The sequence below is a fragment of the Heterocephalus glaber genome, unplaced genomic scaffold, assembly GCF_053883595.1.
Source record: "Heterocephalus glaber isolate CG9 unplaced genomic scaffold, H.glaber_assembly_v1.0 deba00000901, whole genome shotgun sequence".
NCBI classification, from domain to species: domain Eukaryota; kingdom Metazoa; phylum Chordata; class Mammalia; order Rodentia; family Bathyergidae; genus Heterocephalus; species Heterocephalus glaber.
The window spans coordinates 11420818-11435167 of record NW_028258171.1 but is presented as its reverse complement, the minus strand read 5'-3'; the positions used below and the strand labels follow the sequence as shown (position 1 = coordinate 11435167).

The window sequence follows — 14350 nt, the reverse complement described above, 5'->3', positions numbered from 1 at the left end:
AAACTTCAAAAACGGAGAGCCGGGGATTTAGCTCAGTGGCACCACGCCTGCCTCGAAAGCCCACAATCCAGAGTTCAATCCCCGGTACCGAGAAAAAAATAAAATAAAATAAATGATTCCAGAAGACTTAAAAAAAACCTTCAAAAATGATGCAGAAACATGGAGAATTTTTTGGGGGGGGTGGGCACCGGAGATCCAACTCAGGACCTTGTGCTTGCAAGGCAGGCGTGGTGCCACTGAGCTAAATTCCCGGCCCCGACATGGAGAACTTAAAAAACACCCATGTACAAAGTGATATATACATATACATTGACATTAAAAATGTACAATGATAATATGTACTAGTAGAAGGTGGAACTGTAAAGTTACTATTCATCTTAGTAATGAGATCATTTTTTTACAGTTTAAGATCTTCAACTAGAAATTTATAAAAAGTAATCCCCAACACAAGTCCAAACTTTTAAAAAATATCTTTGTTAGCAAAAAGAAATAAAGTTTACTTTTCCTCCCCTCCAGTAAATAAAACACTGTCCAGTTCTTGTTCCTACTCCATTTGGGAGCAAACTAAGAGTTACTACCTGAGGTTGAGGTCATGCCTATTTACTGTGAAAGTTCCTGGGATCTATAAATCACTGCTAACCACCATAGGATTTTTTGACCTCTTGCTCTGTGCTACACACTGTGCTAGTCACTGGGGATGTAATGCTGTTCAACATATAACCTCTCTTTTGGGAAACTAAGATCTGCCTTGGAGGAGAGAGAGAGAGAGAATTAATCACAGGATGGAATGATAAGGGTTACAAAGCATAAAGAAACTACAAAAATGAAGAGGTAGAAGAGAAAAATCCTTCTGCCAGGTTGGATGGGGAAGGTGGAGAAGGTTGGTGATTTTGCACTTAAATGACATCTGGAAATATCTGGAGATGTTTTGGTTGTCACAACCAGAGGAGAGGTGGGCGCTGGAGATGTAGCTCAGTGGCACCACACCTGCCTGGCAAACACAAGGTCCTGAGTTCAATCTCAGGTACTGCAAAAAAAAATTTTTAAAGACTACTAGAGGAGAGGCCAAGGGAGCTGCAAAACAGCCTACCATGCACAAGACAGCTTCTTACAAGAAAAGATGATTTAGCCCCACGTATAACAGTGCCAAGGTTGAGAAACAATGCTGTAGGGTAGTATTCGAGCTGTGTGTTAAAGATGACTTAGTCAGCAGGTAGGGCAGCCCACTCTGCTCAAAGGCTTCACTCTGTTGATAGCTTTGGGACCATGGAGAGGGTAAGAATAAGAACAGATGAGTCTGTCATGGATTGAGAGTGTGGAGAGGCCAGGGCTCTAGTAGGCTGGGGGACCAAGACTGAGCTGTTTGCTGAGACTGTCTGCATCCCTTGATGAGACCTGACCTTTATCCATTCGATAATCTTCTTACCCATGTAAGATTCTATGTTTTCTGTTTTCTCCTGGCATCCATTTATCACCATGGTAAGAACATTCCTAGATGTAAGGAGAACGAGATCTCTTGTGGTACTTCATCGTAAGACAACTGTTTGGTTTTGTTTCCTGCCATTATCCATACAGATCCATAGTTGCAAAAATAATGTAACTGTCACTGAGCCTGTTTTCACATATTCTGATGTGTTTGTCCATCTTTTCACATAGGCTCGATGGATCATTTAAATGAGCCCATGGAATCCATCCAGGTGATGTGCCTTCATTTACCTATCAGTTCCTTTATTTGGTCATTTTGGAGGCTTCCAGAGTTTCAGTATCACAAATAACATTGTAGTGAACATCTCTGGGTATACAGACTTTTTGCTTTCTTTCAGAGATTTTTGTAGCATACATTTCCAACAGTAGGATTAATATGTTAGGGGCATAAGTATGATCATGGATCCTGAAGAGTGTAGCAATTTATATACTTGACTTGCATAAATAAGTAAGTATAGCAAGTTGGCAAAATATTGCCAGCACTGAGTATTTATTTTCAAACTTCTTTTTCTGGTTTAATGATGTAATTCAATAATAACAAAATTATTTTGGTTACACACATGTAATATACCTAGCATTGTGCTTGCCATATGGTAGGTTTTTGTGCTAGTGTTTCTTTGCACCTTAGACTTATCCTGATCCTTGAACACAGCCTAGACTGAGATCAATGTTTTAAAAGTTATCACTTAGATTACACTTTTATAAGAATAATGGCCTATTCTCTAATTAGTAAGAACTAGGAAAAGTAATATCTATACCAACTCATTTATTCTTATGTAGAAGTCAGTCTGAGCTATGAACAATTCTGATGGACGTGTCTCAAAGAAAGTGTATGTCAGCAATAGCTACTGTGATTAAATAAAAACAAATTTCCCCCAAGTTGTACTAAAGCCGTGCTCTGTCTAACAGAAGCAGGTATAAGTTATTAAATGAGAGGCCCTCCTCCAACTGGATCCAAATCTAAAAGACTGAAAAATACATTTTTTCCATAATGTCAATTACAGAAAATTAGTAGCTCTTTTTTTTTTTGGTATGGGGATCAACCTCGGGACCTTGTGCTTTGGAGGGAGACGCTGGCATGACTGAGCTTTATCCCTGGCCCAAGTAGCTCTTAAAATTAAAAAGATTAGATTATTTCTAAAAGTTAGAAATTAGCATTTATGCTAAAATAAAATGTAAACAGTGATTACAGTCTTACCCAAGATGCATCATGAACATCAAAACAGTCTTGAAGTTCACTGTGTCTCCTACACCCATAACCACCAAAATATATTAATCTGGAAAACAAATACAAAGACAATTTTAGTAGTTCTAGTTTGTCCACAGAGTTGAAACACATCTTTTCTCTCACCCTAACAGCCCAAACAAGCCAAGTAAACTACAAAATCACAGTTTCAAATAAAAATCAAACAGTCGAGGGCACAAATACCTAAATGAAGCAATTAGACAGTGAGGAGACCTCTACAGGAGAGAAGAAATACATGGTTGCTTTCAGCCCTGGTATCAGAGCAGAAGGAAGACAAAAGCATTATATACAGCCTTTGTAAAGAGAAACCATCCAAAGTTTTAACAGCTGTATGTAGGATGGCACAGGAAGTTAGTACTTGAGAGACCTGGCCACAGCAGGAGTTTGAATCCACTCTTAATTCTTCTGCATGGTTTTTAGGGAGGTCTCAGGATGAGTCATCAAAATCTGGAAGTAGGAGTTTAAGGTGTAGCTCAGTGGTAGAACACTTGCTTAGCATGTGTGAGACACCTTGAATCTGATCCCCAGCCCGAGCACCACAGGAAAAAAAAAAAAGCTGGAAGCAGGGGATAGACAGCTGGACAAACTTCATTAAAGCAATGTGAGTGTTAAAAATACTAAAGTTTGATGAGTTTGATTCCCGGTACCAAAAAACCCAAAAAAAGTAAAGTTTGAGATCAGGACAGGAGAGTTGAAGAAACACCTGAGAGGCATGCCAGGCCTCTATACCAAAGAGCAGAGGAAGAGATGCAAGACTGAAAGAGATCTCCAAAAGCACAGAGACTGAAGAGCAAAGAGAACTTCCTAGTGGCCCAAAGTCCTCCCAAGTGGCTATAAAACAGATCTCTCAGTTCTGAGCAGTTCTTCAGGTGCAAAACACAGCTGAAAATCTTCAGTGCTCAAATGCAGGGTCCTAGTGAAAGTCCTGCCTCAAAATATTTGAAGCCCATGGTAAAACAGAATCAAACTGAAGCTGCCACCAAGTCCACGCATAGATCAACTACAGATAAACCTGATTCATCTCCCTTTCCAGAAGCCTGAAAAAAAAGAATAGCATGTCACTTGCCAGAGATAAATAAAATTAATTCCAGCCTCTATTGTCCTTTTATACAGAATGTCTGGCATATAATGAAAAATTACAAGACACATGAAAATGTAAAAAAAAAAAAAAAAGGTGGTTGATGATCAAGAGAGGAAAGAGTTAACATAAACAGACTCAGAGATGGCCCAGATTATACAATTATTAGAAAAGGTCTTTTGAAATAACTGAATTTTAAGAAAAGCTGAATCTCCAAAAAAGGTCCCAGGTTGCTAATGGAAAATAGAGTCTGGTAGCCATTTGCTGACTGGGGGTCACACACTCTGGGTTCCCAGAGGAACCACAAACTGAACTTCGAGGGCCCTGTTCAGGCACGTTCCTGTTCAACTGCCAAAAGTCCCATTTTGCCACCTGGACCTGATCAATAACTGCAACCTACAGTCAAGTTTAAAATCAACCAATTAGAAATGAGTGCATTTATATCCTCATTTGCATAGTGACTAGAGTGGGTACCTTGCCAGGAATAACAAAACAAATAAAGGTCCTAGTTAGTCAAAGAAGTACCTAATTAGTCAAAAAAGAAATCACAAGGGAAATTAGAAACTACCTTAAAATGAATGAAATGAACACATAGGACAAAACTAATGGGACACAGCAAAGGCAAGCCTCAGACAGAAATTTACAGCTGTAAATTCCTACACTTTAAAAAAATCAATAACGTAACAGTACCCACTAAGGAACTAGAAAGAAAATAGCAAATTAAACCCATAGAGAGCAGAAGGAAGGAAGTGATAAAGATTGGAAGGGAGATAAACAGTGAAGAGGAAAACAATCAAGAAAAACAACAAAAATAAAAGTTGTTTCTTTGAAAAGATCAGCAAAATTGATAAATTCTCAGACTGACTAGGAAAAAATGTAAAGAAGGTCTGTGGATGTAGCTCAGGGGTAGAGTTTGCCTAGCATGCACAAGGCCCTAGGTTCCATCCCCAGCATCACCAAAAAAAAAAAAAAAAAAAAAAAAGTGATCATTACTACTGACAGTACAGGAAAAAAAAAAGAAAATAATACTATGATAAACAGTATGTCAACAATTAGATAATCTAGGTGGAGTTTTTAAAATTCCTTGGAAGGCTGGCATGGTGGCACACAACTCTAATTCCAGTACCTGGAAGGCTGAAGTAGGAAGATTGTTAGGAGTTTGAGGCTCAGCCTGGGCTACATAGTGAGTTCACGAGTAGCCTGAACTACATAATGAAACCTTGTCTCAAAAAGAAAACAATGATGACAACAATAACAAAAATCCTAGGAAGATTCATACTACAGTGGGAGTGGTGATACACATCTGTAATCCTAGTGCTCAGGAGGCTGAGGCAGGAGAATCTCAAGTTGGAAGGCAGTCTGGGCTACATAATGAGATTTAAAAAAAAAAAGCCTACAGAAACAAAAAATCAAGTAGACATAACATGTTAAGAGACTGAATCAATAATAAAAATCCTCCCCCAAAGTAAAATCCCAGGATTAGGTGGCTTCACTGGTGAATTCTGCCAAATATTCATTCATTCATTCATGTATTTTTTGGGAGGGGTTTTGAGACAGGGTCTCACTGTGCAGTTCAGCCTGGGCTGGAACTCTCCCTGATCCTTCTGCTTCAGCCTCTTGAGTGCTGGGATTACAAGTGTGTGCCATCATACCCCATAACTATCAAACAGGGGCCAGGGATTTAGCTCAGTGGTTCCGCCGCCTGCCTCGAAAGCACAAGGTCCTGAGTTCAATCCCCAGTACCAAAAACAAAACTATCAAACATAAACAGGAGTAACACTAACCCTTTTGAAACTATTTTCAAAACTGAAGATGACACAATACTTCTGAATTCATTTTATAAGGTCAGCATTGCCCCAATTCTAAGACCAGACAAAGACATTGCAACAAAGGAAAACTGTATGTATCTGATAAAGGATTAATATCCAGCATATATAAAGAATGCTTGCAACTCAACAATGAAGGACAATCCAATTTTTAAAATGGGAAAAGGAATTTAATAGAGATTTCTCCAAAAAAGATTTAAAAAATGGCCAATAAGCACATGAAAAGATGGTCTATATCATTGTTCATTATGGAAATATAAATCAAAACCATAAGATACCAGTTAATGCCCACTAGAGTAGCTACTATTAAAAACAAAAGCAAACTAGAAAGTAGCCAGCATTGGTGAGGATGTGGAGAAACTGGGACCTTGCACATTGCCATTGATAAGGTAAAATGTATAGTCACCATGGAAAAGTTTGGTAGTTCCTCAAAAACTTAAAAAGTTGGGCTGGGGATTTAGCTCAGTGGTTCCGCCGCCTGCCTTGCAAGCGCAAGGACCAGAGTTCGATCCCCGGTACCGAAAAAAAAATAAAACAAAACTTAGATTTGAGCGCAGTGGCAGATGCCTGTAATCCCAGCTACTGGGGAAGATGAGGCAAGAGGACTACAAGTTTGAGGTGAACCTGGGCAACTTAGTAAGACCCTGAATTAATTTAATATATAAAAGGGGAAGTAGATCAGTGATTAAGAGTGCTTGTCTAGCATGGGTTCAATTCCTAGCATTGCCAAACAACGACGACAGAACCTTACATACACAACTGCCATATGGCCCATAATTCTACTTAGGTGTATAACCCAAATCACTGAAAATAGGAACTAAAACAGTACTTGTATGTCAACATTCATTGAAGGATTATAGTCAACAAGTACTGTTTTAGCCAAAGGTGAAAATAACCATGTCCATCAATTGATAAATGGACAAAAAACATAGTGTATGTTTGTGTATGTGTGTGTGATGAAATGTTATTTGACCATGGAAAGACATTCTGAAACTACAACATGGTAAGCTCGGAAAACATTACATTCAGTGCAATAAGCCAAATGCAAAGGAATCAATATTATATGGTTCTATGTACATGAAATGTCTGTATGAGACAAATTCACAGAAAGGAGATTAGAGGCTACCGGGGGTTGGATGAAGGAAAAACAGGGAGATATTGCTTAATAGGTACTACAGAGCCCAAGTTTAGAGTAATGAAAAAGTTTCAGAACTCTATTATAGTGATAATTGCATGACACTGTAAATAATTAATACCACTGAATTGTACATTTAAATATGGTTAAAATGGAAAACTTTACGTTTTATATATTTTATCACATCTTTTAACACCAAGTAAAAGTCTGAAGGGCCAAAAGTACTTTGCAGGGTAGAGTGAGTCCTGGCCAAACAAAAGCTGAAAACACTAGGGGCTCACAGAAATCGATGTCAGTGCCACAAATGTCAACAGAGACCCTCCTTTTACGCAGGCCTAGGCAAAACTCAGAGACAGAGATCAATCCTACCTCTACACCAACCTAACCTCTAGAATGCTTCTTCTAAGTTGATGTGACCAAAAGAAAAAACAGCCTAACCAAGAAGTATATTGACAATTACTCTTCTGTAGTAAATTCTTAAAATTTATGTTGCCTCAACGCTCATCTTGAACAGGAGCAGGACTTTCTCCTGCGAGAAGAGGGCTGTCCTCTTGGCACTGACTCCAGGTCTGCAGCCCCTCCCAGTCCCCAGCGTGGAGGACACAGATAGCTGCCGTATCCACTGCCTCCTGGGACACCTCCCTCTGGGACAGCGTGATACAGCCCACTTGGCTGGTGCCACCGCCCACATCCTGCCCGGATAGTGCAGATCCGCTGCAGTGACCACAGAGTCACGAGACCTCCTGGAACTCTTGCCTGTCTGCTATAAAGCCAGTATTGAAAACTCACCTTGGGAAATCTGCTTGGATAAGTACCTGAACCCACACCAGGGAATACCATACAGTTGTTTAAAAAAACAGTAACAACCTTTCTCACTAAAATAAGCAGTGGGTACAGAGCAGGGTAAACAGTTCACTGATAACTGTTTGAGGAGGAGAGAGGAGAAGGAATATATGTACACACACACACACACACACACACACACACACACACATGTAATTGCTTCTTTCTGCAAAAAGCAATACTAATGCCAGTGGCTCCCAAACTTGTCTGCACCTTGGAGTCATTTGAGAATCTTCAAAAACCCTTACTCCCAGAGACTTCACTGGTCTGGGCTATCACCTTGGCTATGGAATTTTTAAAAGAACTCAGCTAAAGAAGGAATAAAAAAAGATGTCCAGATGATTCCAATGACAGACAAGTATGGGAACCATAACAATATAAAAATATCAATAAAAATTTTTTTTGGTACATAGAGAAGATACAGTAGATGTAAAAAGAAACGAATAATAGACTTTCACTATATACTATTAATATGACTTCAATTGTAGAACTGTAGAATGAATGAATGAATGTATTCAATTGTAGAATGAATGTATTAACAAGTCAAAAATTAGGTTAAATAATAAAATATGTGAAAACCCCAAATAAGTGCTTCTACCATGTTCACTTTTATGACATGGTTCTCTTTTTTTTTTAAATTTTTTTATTGGTACATTTTAGGTATGATATGGTTCTTATCCATCTTTAGAACTGCTGTTTCCATTGACATCAAAATACATGTGTAGGGCTGGGGATTTAACTCAGTGGTTCCGCTGCCTGCCTTGCAATCACAAGGTTCGGAGTTCGATTCCCTAGTACCAAAAAATAAATAAAAATTAAAAAATTTTTTAAATAACAAAATACATCTGTAGTCAGGCTCTGTGACAGTACTGGAATCCCAGGACTCTGGGTGGCTTGGGCAGGATGATCACAGGTTCGAGTCTAATGTGGACAACTTAGTGATTTAGTGAGACCCTGTCTCAAAATTTTAAAAAAGGCTGGGGATATTCCTCAGCATAATAGCCAAGTAACCCCCCGCAAAAAACCCCATAATAATACCATGGAAAAAATTCATACTTTCATGTTTCTTCTATTTTGGTGAAAAGCTGTACCTTACTTAAATGCAGTCATGGTGTGGTTGCCGCATTACCTGTCTTTATATACCCAGCAGGAAAGTTTATCACGAGGGGTGGGTGGTTGTCCTTCAAAGTTGGTGACTTTTTCCCAAACATAGGTTCCATCTTTTGTTCGTAAATTAACAAAATAAAGCTTTTAAAAAATGAGAATATTATTAGCAGACAGCGCATTTGAAAATTAAATTTACATCAGGGGGATTTGTAATTCAAAAATTATTATTTGTAATCCAAATTATTTGTAATCCAAAAATCCACAAATTACTTTTTATTTTTAATAGGTAAAATTTTCACCTACTAGAAATTTAAACTTACAGAATTAATGAAAACTAGACTGTTTTAGAAGCAAAAATGCTACTGAAGACATGCTGAGTGGGTTTTTCCAATAATGCTCTTTCCCTACGAATACCAACTATGTAGCTAATTCCAAAGCAGAAGACATGGAAGGAGAGCAAGACTGGTCATTTTCCATCTGAAGCATTTTTTTTTTTTTGTACCAGGGATCGAACTCTGGACCTTGTGCTTGCAAGGCAGGTGGTGGAACCACTGAGTTAGATCCCCGGTCCCATCATTTTCCATCTGTATTTTTTTGTTGTTTTTTCTTTTATTTTCCATCTATCTTTAAAACTTGCTAATTATAAACAGCATTTCCCACACTTATCTTCTTTAAAAACTATTTGTAAAGTTGAAAATTGAAGTGATACATTAATATTGCATTTTGTTGCACTCCTGAAATAAAAGAAAGTATTACTCGGTTGCTGTATCCTTTGTCATCATAGCCTCCAAACACGTACAGCTTCCCGTGAACGCAGGCGCCACAGCTTCCCGACATGGAGGTGGGGAGATCTCCTTCCATCAGGTGCATCTGCCTGCAGCAAGAACCATACACGTCCCTTCATTCTCAGCTGTCACAGCCAGATACAAGTCAGAAATCATGGCAGGCAACACTGTAAAAACTCTAAGAGGATCCCGAGAAAAGACTTAAACTTGCTAGGGGAAACAATCATAATTTTCACACATGGTCAATAGAACTAGGAATCAGTAGAATAAAATAACGTCTTCAAAGCACTGGTCCAGACAGATTAGTAAAGGACAAAGAATGGAGGGAGAGCTGGGCATGGTAGCACACGTCTGTAATTCTAGCATTTGGGAGGCTCAGGCAGGAGGATTATCAGGAGTTCGAGGCCAGCCTGGGCTACACAGAGACTCTGTCTCGATAAAATTAGAAAATTGAAAAAACAGAATGGAGAAGGAAGGGAAAGAGACACAGAATAAAACATTCAAAGAAAAGGAGAGGAGACTTTATAAATTTTCAGTACATTTTCAGCAGGGTCTCAAACTCCCTGCTGCCTATGAAAACACTTATAAGACATTAAGATTGGACATTCTGCAACTTGAAATTACTTACCACAACCCGCTATCAATATCATAGGTCCAAATTTCATCATTAGGCAAATATACTTCATTATCTTCAATAGACTAAAAATACAGAAAACATAGAATTATGCTTACCAATTATATAGTGACAATTAGTTCCTCAGGTTTAGAAAAACTGCAATCAAAATACTAGAAATCAGACTCAAAGATTATTTTTCATTATAAAATAAGACAGATCAAAAGAGATAGAAAGATTTTCTAAGAGAAAATGGGAAAACAATAAAGGTTTAGGATATAAAATGGCAAGTATAGGAGTCTCATGAAAAAGACCAGAGCAGTTAAACTTTCAAAAGGAATTTTGAGTAAGGGAAAAATAGCAAAACAAGATTTAGAGGAGAATATTAATGGTTATAAAGCCAGGAAAAAGCTAGGCATGGTGGGATGCAGGAGGCTGAGGCAAGGAGTGCCATGAGTTTGAGGCCACTGTGAGCACAGAGAGAGTTCAAAGCCAGCCTGAAATACATACAGAGACCCTGTCTCAAAAAATCAAAACAAACAAGACCAGGAAGAAAAGGAACATCAAAAAAGGGCAATATATTTTGGGTGAAGAAATTAAGGAAGAAAAGTTTTAAAAAATATAATAAAGAGAAATATATCAGTACCTTTGTTCACTGATTTTTTTTTTTTTTGAGATAGGGTCTTGCTATACAGTTCAGGCTGACCTCAAACTCATTAGATAGCCCTGGTTGGCCTCAAACTCTTGGTGGTTCTCCTGCCTCAGCCTCCTGAGTACTGGGATCACAGGAGTGCAGCACCATGCCCAGCTTGAACATGTTTTTTTGAGCGCCTACTATATGCAAGGCACAGTACTAGGTGTTTAAGTCTAGAATCTAAGGATTAGTCAAAATGATAATTCAGAATTTGAAAATCTCTAAAGAAGCCAAAAACATAGTGTATTCTGACATTTATGATGAAAAAAATAGAATCCTAATTGTACTTAAATTAAAAAAAAAATGGGAAAAAGAAATAGCTTCATGGAAGAGCCTTTGCCTAGCATGTGCAAGGCCCTGAGTCTGATCCCCAGTACCATACCTACCCCCCAACAAAAGCCTTTAGAAGACAAATCTCCATATAATAGTGTGATTTCTTATAATCTACAGTATAGTTTAAAATAGTTAATTTTAAAATAGCACTTTTAAGGAACTAAAAATTTTAAAAAGCAAAATAAAATAGTTTAAGAATTCTAAAGCTATATGATGCATAAATAACATTCTTAGATTAGCTTTTTTTCATTGCTGTATCTTTAAATTTAGCTAAATTTTAAAAATAGTATCTTTACTACCAGATCTCTCCTTCCCTCCCCTTCTCTCCTTCCCTCCTTTCTCTTTTCCTGCACTCTTCTTTCCTTCCTCTCACTCTCCTTCTTTCCCTTCTTTCTCCTTTTTTCTTAATATCAAGAAAATTTCCACTCATGTCTGACTGAGGGATCCATGTTAGATTAGAACCTCTCATTCTCCTGAAACCACTCCTGCCAAGGTCTTCCTGTAAAGAGAATAAGTGAACTGATCCATCAGAAACACAGGTCAGAAAGATGAAATGTATTTTAAAAGAAGCAAAGAGACATGGAGAAAGAAAAAGAACTAAGTCTAATAAGAACTATATTAGGCCAAATTAGAATGGGGAAGAGGTAATATCTGAAGTGATGAAAGCTGAGAATTTTATAAAATGTTTGAAAGTCATCAATTCTGACAATACTGATTCTATGGGATAAATAAATAACCCATACCTAGACACATCAGAGTAAAACTGAAGAGTAAAGATTAAAGAAAAGAGTCTTAAAAACAGCCAGAGAAGGGCAGGAAATTTAGCTCAGTGGTTTCGCCGCCTGCTGCGCAAGCGCAAGGACCCAAGTTAGATCCCTGCTACCAAAAACAAACAAACAAAAACAGCCAGAGAAAAGAGATCATCAAATGAATGGCCACCACTCTACCTGATATCGAAGACTTAGTTCCCAGCTTGGTGCTATGGTATAAGGAGAGGTGGTGGGAACTGTAGGAGGCAGGGCCTAGTGGGAGGTTTCCAGTCTCTGCGGAGTGGCCTTGAAGGAGACTGTCCGACCGCAGTCTCTCACTTCCTGGCTACAACGTGAGCAGTTTTCCACTGTGATTTGTTTCTTCACCACAGGGCCAAAACAGCAGGCCCAATCAATCATGGACAGAAACCTACAACCTGTGAGCCAAAATATACCTTTTTCTCAAGGGCTGGGGATTTAGCTCAGTGGTTCCGCCGCTTGCCCCACAAGTACAAGGTCCGGAGTTCAATCTCTGGTACCAAAAAAGGAAAAAAAAAAAAAAGAAAGACCTTTTCTCCTCATAAGTTCATCATCTCAGTACCTGTTCCAGTTATGGAAAGCTGACCACCAGAGCAAGGGGTGCCGGGATTCCACCTCCCCTCCCCATGCCTGGGATGGAAACTCAGGCCAGTAAGTGCTCTGTCACTGAGCTACAGTCTCAGCCCATCCAGTAACAGAATTCTCATTAGCAAAAACACAAACTGAGTAACATTATCTCCTGTGCTTAAAGAGAGTAGCTGTCAACCTAGAATTCTATACCCACTCAAAATATTTTATAAGAACCCAAGTAAAATGAAAGTTTCAAACAAAATCTGATGCAATTGGTTAATAACAAACCTTCAATTTAAGGACATTCTAATGAATGTACTACTTTAGGTAAAGGAAAATGATCACAAATTAAATATCTGAAATGCAACAAGGATTGATATGATAAGACACTGGGAAATATATGGGTAAATTTAAACATTAAAAATAGGGATAAAGTTTTTTGGATGCCTAATTGCCTAATGGGGGGTAGTAATAACCAGGGAAAGAAGTGATTGGACTTAAAACTTTCTAAGTCACTTGAACTTTATTGTATGTCAAGAAGGAAAAAGTTTAACTTTGCACTTTGTGAAGTATTCATGTTGAAATAGAGTGGCTACCAAATGATGAAAAATAAATCATACTTTCTATGTAAATAAAGAGAAAAATAGAGGAACAAAAGTCCTCAAAATGAGAAAGTTAAAGGAGAAATAAAAATTTAAAAAGTAAAAAAAAAATAAAGTAAAAAAGGGAAAATATAAAATAAGTGATGCCAAAAATATATCAGAATTAGATTAAATAAAAATGGGCAAAATTAATCCCAGCATTCAGAATGCTGAGGCAGGAGGATCACTTCGAGTTGAAGGCCAGCCTGAGCTATACAGCAAGACCCTGTCTCAAAAAAGCTAAAAAGAAAGAAAGACAATAGAGAAAACTCTCCAGATAAAATACAAGTAATATCAAACTGGATAAAAATAAGACCAGCCTATATATAGTACATAAAATATAAAGATATATAGTTTCCATCAAAGTGTGGAAAAGAAATGCTATGCAAATATTAACTACAAAATAACTGCTATTGTTGGATTAGTATAAGCAAAATAGATTTTTAAATAGCATTACAACAGAAAAAGGTCATTATAAATTAATAAAATAGCTAATTAACCAAAAAGGTATAACAATTCTAAATTCATGTGCACCATAAAAAGCAGCAAATATAAAGAAAAATAGACAGGGCCACTGGGAAAAACTAGCAACTCTAAGTCAGAGTAGGAGATTTTATTATCTGTTACAGTGATTGATAAACTAGGAAATAAAATAATAAATGTATAGGAGATGTGAAAAATACAATTGGCAAAGCTGATAAAATGTACATACATGAGCTGGGCATGGTGGTGCATGCCTGCAATCCCAGCAGGAGGATTGCCACAAGTTCAAGGCCAGCCTGGACTTCATAGTGAGTTTAAGGCCAGTCTGAGCGCAGTGGTGCCACGCCTGCCTGGCAAGCGCAAGGTCCTGAGTTCAATCTTCAGGACAAAAAAAAAGGGGCTGGGGATTTAGCTCAGTGGTTCCGCTGCCTGCCTTGCCTTGCAAGCTCAATGACCCAAGTTCGAGTTCGATCCCTGTACCCCCAAAAAAGTTCAAATGTATATTCTTTATAAGAACAAATAGCACATTCATGAAAACTGACCACATACTAGTCTTTAAAGGAAGCCTAAAAATATTGTAAAGGCCTGGTATCAGATACCTGTAAACCACACACTACAACACAATAACAATTAAATTAGAAATTGAAAGAAATCTAATTATAAGAACACCATATGTTTAGAAATTTAGAATATCCCCTTAAACAACTTAATAGTAAAATTAGA

General features: G+C 37.9%; 1 protein-coding gene across 7 annotated transcripts in view; it reads right to left on the bottom strand.

Moving 5' to 3' along the window:
- Positions 1-14350, bottom strand: part of Klhdc1 (kelch domain containing 1) — a 94159-nt gene that overhangs the window by 27276 nt on the left and 52533 nt on the right. For 5 of the 7 annotated variants that reach the window (XM_087208069.1, XM_021262622.2, XM_004835593.4 and 2 more), the window contains exons 2-5: positions 10134-10204; positions 9477-9594; positions 8743-8861; positions 2684-2762 (exon numbers count right to left, since the gene is read on the bottom strand). In XM_087208069.1, coding sequence (XP_087064195.1) covers positions 2684-2762; positions 8743-8861; positions 9477-9590 — 312 coding nt within the window. In that variant the 5' untranslated portion in view covers positions 9591-9594; positions 10134-10204. Of the gene's footprint in view, positions 1-1426; positions 1492-2683; positions 2763-8742; positions 8862-9476; positions 9595-10133; positions 10205-12092; positions 13169-14350 lie in introns of those variants that run through there. The other 2 variants (XM_087208068.1, XM_004835592.3) reach the window with 2 other exon arrangements.